The sequence below is a fragment of the Molothrus ater genome, chromosome 4 (assembly GCF_012460135.2).
Source record: "Molothrus ater isolate BHLD 08-10-18 breed brown headed cowbird chromosome 4, BPBGC_Mater_1.1, whole genome shotgun sequence".
Taxonomy (NCBI): Eukaryota; Metazoa; Chordata; class Aves; order Passeriformes; family Icteridae; genus Molothrus; species Molothrus ater.
In genome coordinates, this window is record NC_050481.2 from 11,415,328 (window position 1) to 11,430,286 (window position 14,959).

The window sequence follows — 14,959 nt, forward strand, 5'->3', positions numbered from 1 at the left end:
CTTACCTTGGAGCCATGGCATCTTTGGAAAGCCTGGAACTGTGCCAGTGACAGTCTCTTATCTTGATGGTCCTGGAAATAATTTTATTCTCCAAAAATTCTTTTAGAGTGCAGCTATATAACAGAGCAAACCCTTACTAGGGAACAAAATGTATTTATTGCAAAATTAATGTGGATTTTTATAGACCATGATCATAGATGCTACATGTTTGTCTACGTCACAAGCAAAAGTAGTTGACTTGCAAAAAATATATGTTAATTAAATTAGTGAAAATAAAAAAGAAACCTTGCTTTGAAGCTAATAAAAACATAAAAGGACAAAGTGTTTCTAAGTTGCAAAATCTGTGAAGTCACAACCTAGGCTCGCAAAAAATACTGTTTGGGATTTGGTGTGCAAAGCAGAGCATAAAGTAAAATATGCAACAAGACACTGTGTCACCCCTTGGCTGGGACCAAAAAAGTATAATATGCAACAAGACACTGTGTCACCCCCTGGTTGGGACCAAAACCCTGCTGTGCACGCTCTGTATTAATGCCTGTTAAATATCCCTCCAAGGCACGTGGCCACAGTTCTGGGATTCTGTGGATTTGAGTGAACTCTTGTCTCCCACACCTTTCTGGGCATCAGAGAGCCCTCCGAGAAGGCAGTGTCAGGAATCCATTCCTGTGGAGGGAGCAGTGCTCTGGAATGCCCGGGCTGATAATACCAAGTAAAGAAGACTGATGTGCAGCAGTCAGTGAGCACCACCAAGAACACTGGGCTGAGGTGAGAGCTGTGCATGCTGGAGGCTAGAAAACCTGATCCAGCCTCCTTCTCCCCACTAGCACAGCTCGTTCTCATCAATCTCTGTGGGGCTTTTGCCTTGGCCAAGAGGAAAGGAAGGAGAAATGCCATTCTCAGGTATAGGCTGCAGGGATGGCAGGCACTTTTCTTGTAAGATGGGTGCTTCAGCCAAGTGCAAGTGAGTCTCAAAATAATCCACGGCCTCCCCTTCTTGAATCTCTGCCAGGATCTGGTAGTCCCCGAAGCAGATGATGCACTTCCAGGGCAGGTCTATTTTGTTCAAGTAACCCAGCTCCATTTGGTTGACGGTCAGCTTCGTTTTCTTGCTGAGGTTCTTGATCTCGAAGGCATATTCGGAGCTGTGGAGCTTCCTGTAGAACTGCAGGGAGAACTGGATGCGGGAGACGCGCGTGTCCACCAGGCTGTAGTGGCACAGGCTGGAGTCGCGGCCGAACTTGGCCGTGTCGTCTGCCCGCAGCTGCTGCCGCCGGCAGAAATCCAGGCAGCGGAACATCATCTTCTCACCCTGCCCAGGGTGGTAGAAGGTCAGGTGGAGGCACGTCACTGTCTCCTCTGTTTCGGCCTCCTCGAAGGAGCTCATGGCAAGAGGAGCCCTTGGAGCCAGGAGACGGCAAAACCACGGCACAGAGCGGCTGCAGAACCCAACAGATTGGTGTCAGCACTGAGATATTCCCTGTGCTCCTCTCCACTCACTGCACAGAAGCTTCCAGATACCTGGAAGCACAGCAGCCACAACTCACCGCTGCTTGCCAGCAAGCTCCTCTCGAGGCAGATTTATCTTTGCAGGAAATATGTCATTTAGCAGTTAGATTTGCTTGATGGGGTTAGGCAGAACTGGCTTAAAATGGGGTTAGGCAGAACTGGCTGGGCCTGTGTGCTCTGCTCTTTATCAAGAGATCTTTAACAACAGTCTGTCTGTAAGCAGTGGTAATTCAAATATTTATAAAGCATTCCTTGGGGTCTCCAAACTGACCTCTTGCACGGAAAAAGTGTTTAGAGAGTGATGGCTGGGATAGCATAAAAAGTGAATGTAAAAAGTTGGACTGTCCATGAGACCTAAAAGAGGAATTGTCACCACTTCTAGGTACTTCCCCATTGTCTGCTGGAAAATCCCAGCTCTCTGCTGCTTCAGAAGCGCTAAAAAAATTTACTTTTCTTGGATTTGGTAGTTTTGTGTTGTTTTTCAAAGTTCTTCACGTTCAGCACAGAGACCACATACTTATGAAACAAATTCTGTTCCAAAGCCTGAGTGAGTGCAGTTCATCCTAATAAAACCTGAGACAGCTCAGGAAAGGCTGCCATCTGCTTCTCTAAATGCAAGGCCAGTGTCTTCCCACACTAAAACTGAGCCTTGAAAAGAAAAGCCTTGCTATTTGAAAGCAGAAACCAGCAAATGAGTTCCCAGTTACTCACCAGGGAAACATGTGAACAGCCATTTAACTGGTATCACACCGTGCAGATGTTTCCACATCCAGATTGCAGTAAGTTCCCAGTGTGTCTCACACAGCTCTGGAGCTCACCAGCTCCATCCAGAGCTTTATGAGCAGCTAAATTATCACTGCCATGAAGTGATGATTGTGTTTTGTGATGATGGAGTTGACTTGTGGTTTTTACACACTGCACCCAAACACCAAGCACAGCACATGGTGGTGTATCGGTGCATCGTTTTTTCTGTGTGAAACCTCAAAACTGCTCCCTTTGCACCTTTAACACAAAACCAGCCACAGTTCTGACACAGCAGCTCAGCAACCCCAGCTTGTTTACTGAAGCAGGCTGCAACAGCACAGATGATGAGTGAAACACAGAATTTCCAGCAGAGCTCCCTTTAAAACAACTAGGAAATATCATCTGTGCTTTTGGCAGGAGTGCAGACAGACACCCTGAGAGCAGGTTACTCCTTGGCCATCTGTGAGCCAAGCTGTGGTGGCACCATTACCAGTCCCTCCTCCTTGTGGATTCCCCAGCTCTCTCTGGGACGCTGGAAGCAGCTCTGTGGGCCAGGAGGGACTGTCCCCGTGTCCAGCTCTGCCCTTCCTTGTTTTGCGCCAGAAGGGGATATTACATGAGGTCATCTTTGGTGAAGGGGAAAACCACCGAGCACTTTCATTATGTTTGCAGTTCAGAGACACTTCTGTGCCTCACGACTTCAGTGCAAATTACAGATGGCTACATTAACTAAAAAACAAGAACAGCCTCCCACTGCTTCGGCAGCTCTCCCTGATGAGCCTGGATCCCGGCAGCTCCCACAGACCCCGCTCCGGATCCACGATCACCTCAGGCACCCCCTCACGGCCGCCCGGTCCTGCCTCAAAGGCTCACCGAGGTCGAGCACACTGAACATTCCTCCACGTAAATTGACGAGTTTCTACTTAAGAGGGGTTTCTACTTACTAGAGTGCATTGGCCAGGAGGAAGAAACCTTCTGTAGATTTCTCTGCAGCTCTAAGGCAGCCACTGCCCCGCTGTTGTCCGTCCCTCCACCGTGCTCTCACCTCATCATCCTCTCCTAGGGTACAGCGAGTGTCATCACCCCCACTTCCAGAGGCAGCAGAAGAGCGTGAAGCCCTAAGAATATGGGCTCCGGCTCCTGGAGCAGGCTCAGTGCCACCTACCCACCCCACAGCACGGCCAGCCCGGGATCTTCCGGACCGAACCCAGGGGCACTGCCTGGCACATCCCGCCCCCCTCCTTCCCCTCACGGCCCGGCCCGCCGCCTCCTCACCTGCTGGGAGCGGGGCTCCGGCGGCCGCCGAGGGCTGCAGCGGCTCCTGACTCCCGGTAAGTCCTGAGGGAGCCGGCGGGAAGCGCTGAGGCGGGAGGAGCCGGGACGGGCGGCGCTGAGGGCACCGCGGGGCGGGCAGCGCAGAGGGCGCCGTGGGGCCGGAAGTAGGACGTCTTTAAAAGTAAAGGAAAAAAAAAAAAAAAAGAAAAATATTTAAATCATTTATTACAGTGGATAACTCTAAAGGAATAGCCACAGGTCTGTCCGGGGTCTCTGAGCATGTGTTCAGAGCCGTGTCAGGGATCACAAGTCAAGGGGCTCAGCTGTCAGACAAAGTAATTCTGGTTTAACCCCCAAATGAACGCTTTGAGAAGTAAAAGGCTTTGGGAAGCGGCGCACTGTGGGCATATAGCAGTTGACCTGATGATGTTCTTAAATTGATTATTTTAAAATGTTTGGTTGTTTGCTCTAAGCAACCGCAGTTCAGGTTAATTGCACCGCCTTTGGGAAATGTTGCCCTGGCCGATGGCCTAAACTGATCTGAAAACTTTTCCTCACTTCTCTTTTTTTTTCTTTTCCCTTTACAAATCCTGAGAACGCCATGGGTTTTTCTTTATCCAGCGGCTTGGTTTTTCATGTTCACCCGTGTTACCCTCTCAGTCCAGGACAAGTGGCGAAGTGAACCCGTTCCTTTTCCATCCTGATCCCAAACATTCCCTGTTCTCCCTTCCCTGTGCCTGCACTGCAAGTACTGAGGGCTTCATTGCTTTGGCACGGGCCATCAAATTCTGCCTTGCTTCATACGAACTGTTTTTCACTTGTAGGTTCTTTTCATATCTTCAACAAACAGGTCAATGACTTGTGGGTTGATAAATTCCCTTGTAGTTCATATGGAATAACTTTTATCTGTATGCAGTCTAATAGGGCTGTTCCATGGGCTCTTCTCCCTGACAAAAAAAAAAAAAAAGAAAAAAAAAGAAAAAAAAAAAAAAGAAAAAAAGGGATTAAACTGTGTTTTGCAAGAAGTTGTGCTGAAAAGCAGAGAAGGAAAACAGATTGTTCCAACTTTCTCCCAGAGTGAAGGCATTTTTTTACAGCAGGCAGGGCTGGGCCTGTGTGCTCACACACAAGAAAAATGAAATACTTTGTTGCCTTCTGGAAAAGCCAGAATTGTGCAATCCTGCTCTTTATTGCATCTGTCGATCGTTATAATTCCTGTCAGCCCTTCGTTTGTGGAAACAGCCGAGTCCCAGGTCATCAGACAACTTTTCTGATGGGATTATTTTGATACTTGTATTTACTGAGGTATGTAAAGACCTTTCCCTTTTTCCCCTAGGATTGTGTAACGTCAAATTAGCTGCATATTCTTTATTGTTTTATGGTTTAAGTATAGCTCTGTGTGATTTTGTACAGGGGAGGGCAAGAACTGGATTTACAGCTTCTCTCTTCAATAAGTTTCTAGTCAGTTGAAACGCTGCCAGCTTCAGGAAAACAGCTCCAGGTTTGCCCTTTATGAGGGAAAAAAATAATATGCAGGCACTCTGTGCCTGTGGGGTTTTTGGGTGATCTTCCTGCTGAAATTCTTCTGGTCTGTAGTAGAGGTCATTCCAGTATTACAATAACTTCTTCTTTTTGTTGAAATTTCTTTGGTCAAAAGCGAAACTGCAGATAAATGTGGTGTTTGGGCTAATTTAGTGTTTTCCAGGCTGGAAGATTGAGGTGGTTTTGCCGTGGCTGTGACAGTGTGTTGTTTTTCTGACAACTGACTCCTCTAAATTCAGAGCAAAATCCATAGGTAAATCTGGGAAATGGAAAAATAGCAGGAACTTTTATGTTGCTGTCAGTCCTAATTGGCTTAGGAAACAGGAATCAGTGAGGGGAAATGTGCTTCTTTCTCTTTCTGGCATGTTCACGGTAGGTCAGAAGAGTTATAGGAAGTATAGTCTCTTAATCATCTGTGGGAGTGCTTATGAGTTGGGAATGCTGTGGTGACATTTCTTGGACACTTGGGAAAAATGTCCTTTATAGTTCAGTCTCTGTTATGGCATAAAAGCCTTTCCAGACCAGTCTGAAACTTTCTCCTTGTCTCTGTATTGAAATTTACACAATGAAAGTTTCCTGACCCTGCTGAATCAGCAGGAAGTCTGGCTGATTTCTGCTTGCTGAGATTTCCATAGTTCTGCCCTTCTCTCCTAAGGTCAGATTTTGTACCTGGTTATCAAAACTGTTGATGTGGTGCTTGGATTTGCCAGTGGGTTCAGGTGTAAATGTTGTGTGTGAGTATCATTCCCGTGGTTTTTTGGGCTCAGAAGGCTCAAAAGGGGTGCAGTAGGTGGGTGGCTGTCCCCTGCAGCCCTGTTTGCTGGCTTTCCCTAGTGTTAAATGCCTCACTGTGTCTTGTCACCTGTGACACAAGCCTGGGCACAGTGCTGCTGTACCTGCCCTGTCCCAGGATGGCACAGGGGTGACCTGAAACTGTCCTGCCAAGTCACTGAGGAGCAGCTGAGTGACAGCTGAGTGATTTAGGGCCATAAAGCCCAGGCTGCTGACAGCCCTTTTCTCATTCCAAGCCACCCAGGCACTCTGAGCACAGGAATGGGAGCCAGTAGGTGGCAGTTTGTGACCACACATGGGAACACAAGGTTCGTTTGGGGCGATTTTTGTGTTTTGTGTTAATTAGTTGTTGGTTTGTTGGTGGGGGTTCTTTCCTTTTTCTTTATTTTTAGTTTTTAGTTGTACATTTAATTTCGGTAGTGCAAGAGTTATCGAGGTGCTTGTAAGTTACTGGTAATAATGGCAGTGATAACTTCCAGGAGTTGGGAAAGGCCTGATGGAGTGTGCAACAACCTGTAGTGAGGTTCTGCAATGAGTTATTACTGCACAGCAACCGAGTGTCTCATGTTCAAACAGAAAAGAGACAGGCCCTTCTCCAAGGCAGGTGTGCTCCAGAGACATCCCACTGTATTCCACTGGATGTCAGTGTGACAGGGAGGAGAGGATGTGTGTTCCCTGCAGTTTTAGCTCCCAGTGCCAAGAGCAGCTCCACTCCATCAGCAGAGAGGAGATCTTCCAAAGGAGGAGGAGGAGAGGGCACAATTCCCTCTGTTTATTTCCCTCTTTGATCCTTGTTTACTCAGGAAAAAGAGCTCTTCCTCTTTTCTTCTCATGTGACCTGAATAAACTGGTGAGGAATATTCACCTTGGCTGCTGAGAAGTACTCCCGACAAGATGAACTTTGGTTTTGTCCCTTTCCAAGTTCTCATTTTCATTCTGCATCATGGTCTGCCCCTGGTCCTCCTTCAGAGACTGTCTGGCTTCTCCCTTTCTCTTCTGTCTCAGTTTCTCTTCCATTTTCCTTTCCCTCCTGCTGTCTGTTGTTCTTCCCTCTCACCATCCTCCTGATTATTTTTCCTATTCCCTTTGCTACTCCCTCCACCTTGTGTTTGTTTTTTCTCTGGACCCTTTCTCCCTCTGCTGCAAAGGAAAAAATAATTTTTGTGGCTATTTTGATAGCAAGGAGTTGAACATTGCCTTCACCAGGCCCTGCATTTTACTATGGAGGCTGAATCCACTCTCCTTGTCTGGTTTGACACCATTCAGACAGAGAAGATTTCATGTGCACACTGCAGACTGAGCAGAGTCAGCCTTTCCAGTTCCCTACATTGAACAAAGAAAGTAATTTTGAACAATTAAAGATAATATAAGCTGTATTTTGCTGATATGTAGCAGGACCAGAGAACATAGTGACCTTTTTGTTCTTTTGTAATTTCTTTTCCCCTTTAAATTTCTGTAGTTGTGAAGGTGTTGGAGATTCCACAGTGTGTGGCAATAAAAACACAGTTCCACTATCTCAGTTTACAGCTTTCAGGGGCACCCAGCTGTGAGCAATGCAGCCTTACAGGTACATCCATGACCATTTCTCTCTTTTCCCTTCCAAGATAGATATGTTTGTGTGTCCCAAACTACTCAAGCAGCTTCCTTCCTTCTCAGGGAAGCAGCTGTCTGGTTCTCCTTCACCTTTGATTATTCTGGAAGCCCTCCCTCGGGGCAGTTGCTGCTGAGGTTTAGGAAGAAAAGGGATTTTTATTACTATAGGCACAAAAATTGGCACTGAGGGGTGGTGAAGGCAGCTGGGTGTCTCTGCTCTGTCCCTGAGAGGAGCTCCTGGAGGTGGGAAGAGCAGGATTTCAGAGCACAGGGAGCATCCCTTTCTGTCTCTGTGTATGGCCTCACAAGGGAGCACTGTTCAATCAGCTTCAGAGTGCTGCAGGCCTGGCACAGCCATGGCTGTGGCCACATGTAATATAGCCTGTAGCTCTTTAAAGAGGATTAGCCTCAGATCAGGGACAGCATTCATTGCTGGGTTTCCTGTAAAGCAGAATATGCTAATGAAATGGAAATGTCTACAGCAAACATTGCATAATATGGGCAACCTCAGAACTGAGCACTGTGTCTTGATATCTCTGCTGGGAGCCAAACTTTCATATTCTGGTTGTTGTTTCGAGAAAAACTGAAGTTTATGGTATCACCACAAGCTCTCTGTAATAAATCAAGATCTGGTTTGCAGTTTTACAAGCAAAGTTAAAAAGATGGCAGCAAGCACTTGAAGGTAACTTTTCAGACATTGTTGTGCTTTGATTGATGATGTAGTTCTCCAACAGAGACAAAACCCAGCACAGCTTAAAATGTCTTCATTTGGGTTTTCTGCAGCAGGGATGGGCTTTGTTTGATCCTGTGTTCTCTTCCCATCTGCCCATCATTGCTTTAAACACCATTTTTGGGTTTACAGGAGTTTCAATAGTTTCAGTTTCAGATGTTGTGAAGGGTTTCATTTACAGATGTCATGGACATCTCTCAGAAAAATCATTTCAGTGGGATGAAATTTGAGGCTTCACAGGGAATTTCTGCCCCTGATCCAAAGCTGCCTCTGTGCCTGCCCTTGGAAGTGTTCAGACCTGCTGGGGTGATTCCCTGCTGGCACAAGGAATTCCTGTGAGCTCCGTGTGTGTGTCTGTGGGGTTTGGTGCCACCAGCACCAAATCTAAACCACACAGTGATGGACATTAAATACCCCGATGGGCCCTTCTGCCTTTGTGCACTTGAAGTGCCTCATCCTAGCCTACTGGGGCATAAAAGTGCAAAGAAAGCCTTTGGGAAGAGGCTACTTCTGGCTGCACTTCCCAAACGTGCACTTTCATTCCTCAGATGCTTTTTCCATCTGTGCGCCTCCATATCTCAGGATTTTCTTGGTCTGGGATTTCTTGGTTTTTGTCATTTTGTTTTGCTGTTTGGAAGGTTTGGGGTTTTTTTCTGCAGACGTGGAGGGTGGTGATACATATTCATGAAAGAGAAGTCTTTCCAGCCCCTGCCTGCTCTGACAAAGACTTAGCTGTTTCACACAGCAAGCTGACTGGAATTGTGTGGGGCCTGCCTGACCAGATTAGAGCAAACAGGCAGCTTATTCCTCCAGTCATCAGGCCTCCCCTTCCTAACAATTTCCCCAATTGTCATTTTGACAAGGCTGTCATTAGGTGATGGCTTCTTTTGGCCATTTTCAGATAAAGATAATTTCCTTGACTTCCATTTTATTTGACAACAAGTAGTTTGGGAGAGAAAGGAAGTGCTTCAGTAGTTTATGGATTAAGGGTTTGTCACTTCAAAGGCATCTTTGATCTAAAAATATGTGCTGTACCAAATTCATTATGCCTTTTTTTCTTTTTCTTTTTTTTTTTTAGAACTTTTTAATTTATTGATCTGCCCCTCAATTATTCCCTTTTTTTTTTTCTACATCCCCCAGTAGTACTTGGGACAGCAGTGATGAGGGGGAAAGAACGCAAGTGGCCTCTCTGAAAAGTCATGACCAGGGCGAAACAACAGGTACTTTTGTTCCATGCTCTGCTTTTAGCCAGAGGTCCTGCCTGCTCCTGCCATGGCAGCTCCATTCAAATCTGGGAGACAGAGAGTGAGCCTCACATTTTGGGTCACTCCTGTGCTACAACTGGCCTGAAACCATGGCTCTGCTGCAGGCTGGAGATGGAGTTTTGACTCCCTGGTGCCCCTCTGGCCACTTCTCCGTGTGCTGAGTAGTTGCTGTGTGGCTTTGGCTCTATTCTGTGGCTGTGCTGCACCAAGGAATCCCAAACCTCATTCTGACAAACAAAACTGGAAAGGTTTTTCTCCCCAGGATGTTTTTTTGTAGCTGAAATGCTCTTCCACAAAGCTCTGAGCTCTGGAGCAGGCGGGTGCAGTGGCCATCGAGTGTGTCGCTCCCCAGAGCCCATCCACCCAAGGAGGGGATGGGATCCCCTTTGGAGAGGATTTGGAAACCCTTCTGGGTCCCTTCCAGCTCTCTGCAGGGAAAGGGAGCCGTGGTGGGGGTGTGAATATGGATCAGGAGTGGGGCTTTTCCTGCCTTAGCTGTGTCAGGCACTGGGCTTCACTTTCACCCCTCCTCTGCTTTTTAGGACCCACAAATCTCCATCCTTGGCTGCAGCAGTGCAAATCCATGATGGTAGCCCATTGTCCCAGCCCCACACAGCCTTAGGTGGGGCTGGGATCTGCCATGTGTTAATATTAATATCTCTTCTACCTAATTATCTCAGCTTTTCCTGCAGTGTTACCTCTGCACTAGAGCAGCCAGCAAAGCACCTCCTTGCTGCTGGAGGCTGCTCCTGATCCCATTTCCAAACAGAAGCACTTCTGCTTCAGCTCTGCCTGGGGAAGCTGTGCAGGGGCAGGCTTCTTTTTTTTCTTCTTCTTCTTTTTTTTTTTCTTCTCTCCCCTTTCGCCTGCTAATTGGCTGAGACCACCAGAATTTGGAGGACACAGATGTCACTGATAGTTTGCCTAGGGAGCACATTCATGCCCATCTGTTGCAGTCTAGAAGGCTGTTCATATATCCACAAGGCCTTCATTTAATTCTTGTCAGAAAGTAATGTAAATCCAGTTTACCTCAGAGGTCACAGCCAAGATTTATGCCAATGAGCCCCCTGCAATTTACACACACTGTAGTTGTATAGGATGAAAAGAAACCCTTTCATGTTGGTGCATATTAACAAGAAAGCTTGCCTTAGAGAGGCTTTTTGATTGAGATTCTTCCTTATTTTAATACAGCCAGTTGGGATAGCCAGCTTTACCAAAAGAAAACATCTAATCTTTAAGCCAGAGAAGTAAACTAGCTAACTAACTGAATAAAGCACCAGCAAATCTATTTATTTTTTTAAAACCATCTTTCTGCAAAGAAGGGTAAATGCTCTAGGAAAACACAAGCATATATGCACTGAAAGGTTCAGGGAAACTGAATTTGCCTTCTGTGGAGATGATATTAATTCAATTATTGAAACCTTTGCTAAGTTATCAAGAGAATGGGTTTTTTTCTTTTTTTTTTTCCTGTTTTAGTTTTTAATCCCTCAAGCAGCCAAATCCAAAAATGAAGCTGAGCCTGTTATTTTTGTCAGGAGTGGCAGGAAGGGCTCCAGAAGGCTCGTGCACAAATCCATGGGAGGGAGAACAGCCAAGGGTGCTGTGTGGTGTGCATGCTCCCCCTTACCTGTTGCAGGTCAAAACACCAACCCAAACGTTCCACTGGTCTCCCAAGGACAACCTCCTGCAGTTATTTCAGTCTCCCTACAGAAAGCAGAGGGAGATGAAATGCCAGAATACAGAGTGAAGGTGAGACTGTAGCTCCAACAGATCTGTGTCGTGATTTCACCCCTTGCCTTTATTTAGCAGGGGACTCTAATGAGCTTCCCTGAAAATGAGTGTGGCTTCATAATCTCAGAGTGGAAAGGCCACAGCACACCAAATTAGGCTGAAGGGAAAAGCTGGCAGTGCAAGTGGTGCAGGTACTGAATTGAAAATGAGCTGTTGGAAAAGAAACGCTCTGAAGCACTTTGGTTATTAAAATTGCTCATAGGAGCAGGCAGGGGAGAGCAGGGTACAAAGATGGATCAGGATGTGCCAGCCTGATTGCAAAAGGGTTTCAGAGTTGGGCACCTCATTTTCTTCGGGCTCAGTGTATCTTGAGAGTGTTTCTTTCATTTATCCTCCTCCCTTTTCCTCCTCCCTCTTCTCTAGTTTGTCTGGCCCACATATTTTACCTTTGCAATGATTTAGGCATGAAGATCAGTGTGGTTTGCACAGTGTCATAATGACCAGAGTGGTTTGGGATTAGGAGGCAGGAGAGCAAGGCAGTGCCATGAAAGAAGGGCTCACATTCCAAGTTCCAGCGTAACTTAAAATAATTAAAATGTTTATTTGAAAGTCAAAACAGCCTCAGCCATAAATAACTATCCATTCCTCAATTGATTGTGTGGAGTCCCGACCGAGAGCTCTGGGAATAAGGTTTATTTGCTCCCTGTTGGGATTAATCCATAAATGTAGTCTCCACATGGAACTCATCAGGTCTTTGCTTCCTCTTCATTAGTCTCCCTGGAGCTAGAGGGTACCCTGAATAAGATGAAAATTAGGATAATATATTTTCAGAGAGAAAAGGCCTGGCGATCTCTAATTTGTGTTTCAGGACCATAATGCTGCGGAAAATTTCCCAAATGATGTTGTCTGAGAAACCAGCGCTTGTTATCCTTGCTGCATTTGAAGTTTGAGTGCAGCAATTACATCTTCTTTTTCTTAAAGCCTCCAGAGCTAATTGCAGTCTTAAACCGCCTAGATTGACTCCCAGGCTTCCTCTACCCATGGCAGAACTTAAAATTCCTTTCTCTTGACAGATCTTTTGGTCTTCTAGCCCAAGGGCTCTGAAATGTCACAGTATGGCCCATTTCTTATTAAAGAGATCATTTCTCTGTGTCCCACCCAATCTTTCCTTCCATCCCTCTTGTTCTGAGCCCCAGCCCCAATTAGAGGGAACCACAGAAATGTATTTTCTCATCCCCTGAGACCTTTGTAATAATTTTTTCATCATATTTGATGCAAGGAATTAATTTAATCCAGACTCCAGTCAGAAATGGCACTGATTATTTTTTTTTTATCATCCTTTCTGTTTTAGTGTCTTAACAATTATATCAAGCATTTAAAAGCTGGTTTTGCCTCAAACAGGAGTAAAGCAGCTCTCCTGTCACCAAGAAATGCGTAAATCCTCAATCTGATGCAAAATTGTTTTTTATTATGTGTTTTCAAAGAGCATTTTTAAGTACGTGCTTAGAAAACATTTTTGCCCGGCAATTTTGCAGTATGTCACTGCAATTTTCACCACTTCAAAACCATCTCCTTAAAGTGCCACTTGTTAGGATTCAAGGGAACTCTGAGAAAGCTGATTAGCAACCATTGAGAGGCTTCTAAAGGCCTCCAGAAGTTTTTGCTGTTCTGCTTTTGGGCTTTAGGCTCAGGTCCTGTGTTTCCCCAGGAAAGCTGTGTGCCTGGTTATTCCCCCCTCCCAGCTGTCACTCACTGCCACAGCTGTCACAAAGCACAACTAGCAAAGTGGCATCTGTGTGAAGGGTGCTGATGTGCTTTAGGGCTCCGTGGTTCATCTTAAGCTGATTTTATGATGCGAGTCATTGTCCCCAGTGATGGGTCTCAAAAGGCTCTCTACCTCCTGAGCACTAATGTACAGTTTATTGCACTTCTCTCTGTGCTCCCAGCACTTCGGTGCTGCTGCTGTAAATCATTATTTTATTACTCTATGTCCTTGCTGTTTATTCAATTCGTTGGAAAAATGTACTTGAAGAGAAATCCCTGGCTTGCTGACATGTGTGGATCAGTGTCAGGGACCTGGCAGTCTCCTGGTGAGTTAAATCCTCCCAATCCAAGGAAGCCAAGTGCTGTACTTCCACACTAATTTGAGCTTCCCTGCTAAGCCCTGGCAGCTCTTTGTGAGAATGGCAGCCTGTGTGGCTCACAAAGCCACAGGGCCCTCCTGTCTGCAGTAAAGACCCAAGGAAGGCTGGGCTTTTAAGGTCTGGGCTGTAGCACAGAGAAGTGGAACACGTCCACGAGCTCCCTTGGATGCTCCTGGAGCCATGGTATTTTTTGTAAAGGGAAATAACCCAGTGGTTGCTTGCTTTAGTGCACCTTCACAGCAAATGGTGCTTATGAGCATTTATTTACAGGCTGTGAGGTGGCAGCTGAGCACAGGCTTTCTCCAGTGTGCTTCTGCACACTTCTGAAGCAGTTTCCAGGCTCTCAGGACTGCTGTCCACAGCAGATCCAAAGCAGGTGTGTGTGTGCTTGGGAGTCACTGGAGTAGCTCCCTGGAAAATGAGATTTTTGAGAAATCAATTACACAAAGGAATGGAGTCCGGGCCAGATGGCAGGGATGCTTCATCCCAACCTGGGAGGTACTCCTGGGACAGCTGCACACTCCTTCCCACAAGGCTGGGTAATCAGATAAATCAATTAGCAGATGTCAGTGCAGTTAGCAGAGCAAGCCACGCTGGCATAGGTGTGTTAGTGTGACCACACTTTTTCCTGATGGATACCCAGCAACAGGATAAGACCTGGCAGGTTGGAGCAGAGGACTCTGCTTTCTGGCTGTTGTTCCTGGGCTCAGAGATGTGTCCCTGACAGATCCTTAGGGAGAGAGCACCTTTGTGAACTGGGATGTGGACTTGCACTATTGTTGTGCCCCTTTTTAAGATTCATCTTTGCCAGGGACAGGTAATTCAGCCCCATCTCCTGGGTGGGCTTTGGACCATACTGGGTTCCGTTCCTGGTGCATCCACAGGGATGTGCTCCCAGCACCCAGCCACGCTCAGCTGGCTCCAACCCTGCAGAGAGTGGCTCTTACTTGGGGCTAAAAAGATGGGCAAGGCTTTTAGGTTTTCCTTCTGCTTTTATCCATGGCTCTGCCTCTGGCTGATCACTTACTTGCTCCTCAGCTTCTCTTAGGTGCTCGTGCTCCTTCCCTTGGTCTCCCTTTCACAGCTACTTTTTAAATTCTTTCTTTCTGTGACATTTGCATCTGCAGAGGCAGTCAGAGCCCCAGTGAGGAGCTCCTGCCTCCAGGCTCTTTGCTCTGAATCCCATGGTTTGCCCTGCTCCACTTGCCCTCCATGGCAAGCTCTCTGATCCTCTCTGCTTTCACATGAGTGCCTCTCTTTTGCCCTCTGCTTTTCAGTCTGGCAGCTTGCTCCTGCTCAGTGCCCTTGAGAGCACGGCCTATCTGCCACCAGCTCCAGCATCCAGCTATCCCAGAGCCACAGCAGAAAGGGGGAAAAAACTGCCTGGAAACATTTTAGCTGCTAAAATGTGAGTGGTTTCCAGCCAGCAGAGCAAACTGTGCCTGTGTGTGTGTTGTCCTTTGCACTCCCCCCTTCACTGCCATAGCGTTTTCCCAGTTTTAGATGTATTTTCACTGAGGCTGCTCCTGACTGTATTGGTTCAGGCTGCAGGAACAGTTTTCTAAATCGATGGGGGAAAAAAAACCCCAAACCCTAAATATTTATCTTGTGCTTAATTTTTGAAAGCTGCCTGAGCA

The 14,959-nt window shown here is 46.5% G+C and overlaps 1 protein-coding gene across 1 annotated transcript; it reads right to left on the minus strand.

The window, feature by feature from the left end:
* Positions 1-137: 137 nt before the first annotated feature.
* On the minus strand, positions 138-3,622 carry TIFA (TRAF interacting protein with forkhead associated domain). The gene is made up of 3 exons (XM_036381914.2): positions 3,526-3,622; positions 3,195-3,309; positions 138-1,436 (listed from the first exon to the last, which is right to left on the minus strand). Exon 3 carries the CDS (start codon positions 1,382-1,384, stop codon positions 821-823), a length of 564 nt encoding a protein of 187 aa, XP_036237807.1. The 5' UTR covers positions 1,385-1,436; positions 3,195-3,309; positions 3,526-3,622; the 3' UTR covers positions 138-820.
* Positions 3,623-14,959: the final 11,337 nt, after the last annotated feature.